This window comes from Staurois parvus, unplaced genomic scaffold (genome assembly GCF_062004578.1).
Source record: "Staurois parvus isolate SC_StPar_1 unplaced genomic scaffold, SC_StPar_1.0 ptg000634l, whole genome shotgun sequence".
Taxonomy (NCBI): domain Eukaryota; kingdom Metazoa; phylum Chordata; class Amphibia; order Anura; family Ranidae; genus Staurois; species Staurois parvus.
The window spans coordinates 13697683-13703682 of record NW_028318430.1 but is presented as its reverse complement, the minus strand read 5'-3'; the positions used below and the strand labels follow the sequence as shown (position 1 = coordinate 13703682).

Here is a 6000-nt window from a genome sequence, read left to right as displayed (position 1 = left end):
GGCAGGAAAGGGGGGGAATGAATGCGTGCCCCCCTCTCCTGAACCATACCAGGCCACATGCCTTCAACACGAGGGAGTGCTTTGGTTGATGGGGACAAGGGCCTCTTCTCCACAACCCTGGGTTGCGGTTGTGGGAGTCTGCGGGGGTTGACTTATTGGAATCTGGAAGCCCAGTTTAACAAAGGGGCCCCCAGATCCCGCCCCCCCTTGTGAATGAGTATGGAGTACATAGTACCCCTAACTATTCACCAAAAAAAGTGGAAAAATTGGGGGAAAAATAGCTAAAAAAATGGTTCCATCATTGTAATCCATCATCAATTATGACGTTCAATGCTGTCATGACAATGCCAACTTGCCAAAATTTAAAAAAAACCCCGACACCCACCGACCCATCCACACCGGCCTAGCACTCGCCGCTATCTAACATGTGTCAGTTAGATGTAAACAATTGGGCAGAGCCAGTGGTATCGTCCAGTGCATTGCCTGATTGTCAGAGTGCAGTGCATTGTGGGGCACGGTGGTCAAACAGCCTGCTGAACGCCCTTACCACTCGTCTGTTTGCCGAACATATGAACTTATGCTCGACTCGAACATCAAGCCCATCATTACTTTGGATATCTGGGATAATGTTCTAGTTAAAGTGAAAGGAGAAACTACTTTGAAGAGAAAGAAGGCCTTGGGCCTCAAAACAACCACGTCTTTGACTAACACAAGAAACTTTTATTTACAGGTTAAGGCAACAAACTCAGAATCTTGCCTTACAGTAGAGTAAGGCAGGCCATAGATGATGCGATTTTATTTACTGTCAACTGAGCTATTGTGCTCTCCCGGTGAAGGTAAGCGTGCATCATTTAGGAGATATTCCTTGTGCCTACCGGTCAGTTTTATTATTCAGAGATCTTTATCTTTTTGTGGATTTTTAACATTACAGTTAATATTGTAACAGAGTTATTAGTAGCAAAACCATCTGGCATTTAGTCAACCAATAAAAAATACGCAAGTTCTTTATTACAAACTGGAGCTTTTATGTTATGCACATTCAGAAAACACAAACACTCTTTAACAATCTTTAAAAGTGGTTTGGAAATTAAAAAAAAAAAGAAAAATAATCAGAAAACACTAATCATATATTAAGGCACATTTGTGATGGTGAAAAGGGTAGTAATCGTTTTGGAAATGTATGTTACTTTCCTTTAACCCCATTAAATGTTTATTACAAATACCAGTTTCTGTTCTGGTGGATCTCTAGTACACCACTAATTTGTGTAAGTAACATTCAGAGAACTACAGCCTAGGATGGCATTTGTGTTGCAATTGCAAAGCTGTATTGAAGCAATCAGGGAGAGATATACTGCCTTTGTGGCTTGCTCTATAGCACAAGATCCCTGAAATGACTGGAGAGCCTACTCCGGTAACCCATCTGAGTAGGCACAAGGGAAGTTTAAAAGAAACACATTTCAGATCTTGGCCATTTCTCAGTTTTTAACCTGTACTTCATTGCTGATTATCCAAGCTCTTTGTAGAGGGAACAGGTGAGCTTAAAGAGAAACTATAGTATTTTCAAAGTTTTAGATATACAGTACGTCAGAATGATCAACTGAATGAAAATAATCTAATTACTGTGAAGTAAAACAAATGTAAATAATTTTAGCACTGTATGTTCATGTCTAAAAAAAGTATTGTTTCTATGTATAGTTTGTTAGAATAAATGTATATGGGGGTCAGCGCTCTTCTTCCTGCCTTGGTGAGCTACATAATGACTGTGCCTTACTGTTTATCTCTCTTAATTCAAGTTTCAGCCAGGTTTGACTGTGCCTGAGATCTTGCTCTTAGCAGCTATCAATCAAGGAATATGAATACGTTTAGTGAAATACAAATGATCTTCTAGCAACAAATCTATAAATCTGTAGAAAATTTTCATGATAAATGTTTACCAGTTATCAAAGTGCTGCAGATACATTGCTGAATGACAGTTTGTGATTTTCTGAATAGGGAAATTAAGTTTTTGTACCTAGAAATCTTTTGTTGGCGATGGACATTAAAAAGGAGCTACTCTGAAAAGAGATCATTCACATATGTAGGGCAACAGCGAGGAATGTTAGGAGATTTTCACAGGTCCTCAACAGCCAACATATCTTAAGACCAGATTCATACTTCTTGCCCCTAGACCCCTAATCTTGCTCTGCCATTCTCCTACCCCAGTCAACTGGCTACACTCTTAGTATTTCACTTACATATTGTAAGGCATGCCAAGGCTGGGGTCAAAAATCTGAAAGAGAGATTGCCTACTCTGTTTCAGTACACCCAGAACTGATGATTAGAGCAAACTGTTGTTCTAGTCTGTTTGCAGTTAAATTTTAACTGCATAGAGTCAAATTTAAGAACACATTACACTATTCTACCAAACAATAAAATAAAATACACAAACTTTGCAATGACAACTAAAATGAGGACTCAAAATGTACTGGCAGGACAACAGTCTGAAACCTTTTAAAATACACTACAATGCATTACTGATGATGGAAAAGGTTACTGTGTACCAACCTTGGCAGGTATTCCACCCTAGGCTGTGGACTATGTTGGCTATGCAGAAATCAGTTCCTGAATGTACCCCACTGGCAGTAATATTTCTTGCTGGGATTTAATAATTTAGGCAGCTCAGCAACTTTTTATCAAAATATGTCAATTTCATGTAAGCTTTTATAAGGAACACTTTAAAAACTTTTGTAGAATTTAATTACAAAGCTACGAGTTAGTGTGGGACAGTCTAAAGTTGCTGTAGAATTGATGATAAGATGCTGCAGAATACTGATGGTATTCACACCATGGAATGCATCATATTTGACATAAGAACATATGTTCAATCTGGATTAGATTCATGGTACATTCAATATGCGAATATAATTTACAACAATGCAAGTGGCAAAATCATTTTGTAAACTATAAGCCACATAAAATAGCAGGGAGCTTGATTCTTTAGTATTACATTGTACATTATATATATATTTGAAAAATTTACATAAAAACAGTCAGTTAGTGTATATTTGTTTTATTATAAACATAAATTACTAAAATATAGGATGCTGGAAAAATATATTTACTATGAGTGGGTTTTTTATTTGACAAATGTATTATATATAATTATAATAAGTGTTCTGTTACATGATGTAAGAGTATAGCATAGTTTTAATGCTGAGGAAAAAAAAACAAAAACAGTTATAGAGGAGCAATTCAATTGGCTAGGTTCAGGACCTGAATCAAACTAAGCTTTTTGTTGAATAGAAGATATTTGCAAAACTCCTGCAAATCTCTACTCTGGGTATTCTGGATTAAGTACAACTGAGCAGTATAGGGATTCATTACAGTAATAAGATTTGGTTTCCATGCTGCTATATTAAATTCCTTCATTATTATCTATGATTTTTTTTTGTTAAGTGAATGAAGTAATTAAGAACAACAGCTTGGGATTCAGAACATGAGCATCCCCTTGAATTCATATGTTCTTGAATCCACAGAAGAAGGATATTAGGAAACTCAGCAAGTGTTTCAGAAGAGCATGATGCCTGGACTAGTTCTCAGGACACACCACTTTTTGGAACAGTTCCTGAACGGTCCATCGGTTACTGATGGGTTTGTATGAAACACATAAACCCCGTGTGTCAAGGTTTTTGTTTAGCAGAACAGGACACAGGATAATAAAATAGCATTAAGAAAGCTAGAACTGAAGCCTCATTCTGAATGTTTTTTTTTTCAAATAAGTCTATAATACTTAACTGACAAAATGTTATAAAAATCTAAAGTGACATAGAAAATGAAGCACACATTTGAGAAAAAAAAACTGTATGGAAGTATCTCTTTCAGATGTGCACTTACATGCTATCGCTGTCTTAAATTATGCCAAAATGGTAGTTGCTTTAATAAAGTACTTCTTGTTTTTAACTTCTAGCTACAAATTATCTCAGTTTTACTTTGTACAGATAGTGGACATACATCAGTTATTGAAACAATTATACAAGAATTTCAAAATACTTATATCTATGAAACAGAGAATAAAATATAATACAAGAGAAGTAGGAGGAGTTAACAGCATAAGGCACTGTATATCTCCTAGCACCTTATGAATTAAGAAATCAGCTTCTGCTGCTGTAGGGAATCAGTGCATTGTTTTATTTACTTTATAACATTTCAAAGTGCCATAAAGGGATATGATTGTCTTTTCTCTGTAAGCAGGCAAGGACCAGTAAAACAGGGTGAATGATGAGCTTTCCTATAATGCACTTTACTTTTTTCTTGTACAATAGTGAGGTACATGGATATAGTATTTGGATTTTCATGTTAGAAAAATAGCACCATATTTTGTATTCAAATATGATTTTTGATGTTTATTGATTTCTGATATTATTAAGTCTCATGCATACTTGACATCGGCTGACATGTGTACGGAGATCTCCAGCTTTCAGAGTTGAAGGTGTAGGTTTTCTGGGGGTATAAAACAAATTATTAGTCAATAAAAATTTTTGCTTGTAACTCAGGTCACAAAGGAATATTCTATATGCTATATAATGAATATAGGATAATGCCTTTGTAATGTTAAGTACAACAAAAGTAGAGTTCCTTGAATGTAAATGGTCCTATACATAGGAGTGTGTGTTCCAAAGCAATGGCCGAACACTTACGGTAGTATATTCTATTTTCATCTGTCATATATGAGAGGCAAACTACCTATAAGGGCTCTTTCACATTAATGCACCTTTTTTCTTTCTTTTTTTCTTTACATTTTGAGAACAACTGCTGCTTCAATGAAGGATATCTGGCATAGCCAATAATGAGACTTCCAAAAACTGTTCCAATACCAGCACCAGAGACAGCCACACTGACTGTGGCAGCACCAACACCAATGAATTTAACAGCAGTATCAATGTCCCTGCTGACTATACTGATAGGAAGTACCAGCTGGGTACATGGGTTTTATGTCCCACTGAGAAGTATGTTGCCCTCTATAGTTTGAACCTCTGGCCGAGACAAAACTTATGCAGAAATTGGTCTGTACAGAGTCCTGGACTTAGCACGGAACAGAGAGGAGATAGAGATGAACTTCACACAGCCATACATGATGGAAGAAGAGAGGTGTGTGTCCTTCAGCGGGGAGTTGGATCACAGCTTTGCCCCTCAGAGCCAGAGGTCAAAACTGACTGGAGAACCACCCTGATGCACTTTAGATGTTCATTTTATGTGCTCCCATTGACTTTAAAGGAAGGTGCCTTTTTGGTGCACTTTTGAAAAACTGCACCAAAAATGCAGCATGCTGGACTTTTTAAAGTGCAGTTCACCTGGAGTGTGAAGAGTTCCACAGGATTAAAAGGGATACATTTTTCACACATTTTTGTTCCGCTTTTTGTGCAATGTGTTCCAAAAACTGATCAGAGTAAAAGGGCCCTACACCATGTAAGTTGTTTGGTACTTTCTGGCCTGGCTAAATTAAGCACGGCTAGTGAACTTTTAGCTAAGATGGAGTCACGTGATTAGACTGGTGCATAAGTGTGTTGATATTGTAAGAATCATAAGATTGTTTTACTTTGTTTGAAGCCACGTTAAAAAGTTCAGGACAATGGGAGGTAAGCTCTTCCTTATATAACAGATTACTTCATTTGAAAGTAAAGAAATCTTATTTAAGATTATATGGCCAGTTTTTCTTCATCTTTACTGATAAATGAACCAACAGCAATTGCTTTTGATTCAATGCAGCCGTTGTTCAGCCAAAAGTTTTCCATCTGGCTTCTTTCTTTTTTCATTTGAGGAATGTCTGGTTGGGAGGTGGATGACGGGGCCCCCCACATTGAAAGCTTCTGCTTGTTCATCAGGAACCAAACCAGATTTGCATTGCGTATGACCAGCTTTAGTTACATTCCACTGAACTTGTTCTGTAACGCTAAGTATATTTCATATATTGCTCATCCATTCTTCAAGAAGCTTCTTGGATAAGCAGTAAAACATCCTAAA

At 37.0% G+C, this 6000-nt stretch overlaps 1 protein-coding gene across 1 annotated transcript in view; it reads right to left on the bottom strand.

The window, feature by feature from the left end:
- Positions 1-1001: 1001 nt before the first annotated feature.
- Positions 1002-6000, bottom strand: part of COL4A1 (collagen type IV alpha 1 chain) — a 222134-nt gene continuing 217135 nt past the window's right edge. The window contains exon 52 of the mRNA XM_089693592.1: positions 1002-4479. Within this exon, the coding sequence (XP_089549718.1) occupies positions 4383-4479 (97 nt within the window). The 3' untranslated portion in view covers positions 1002-4382. The remainder of the gene's footprint in view (positions 4480-6000) is intronic.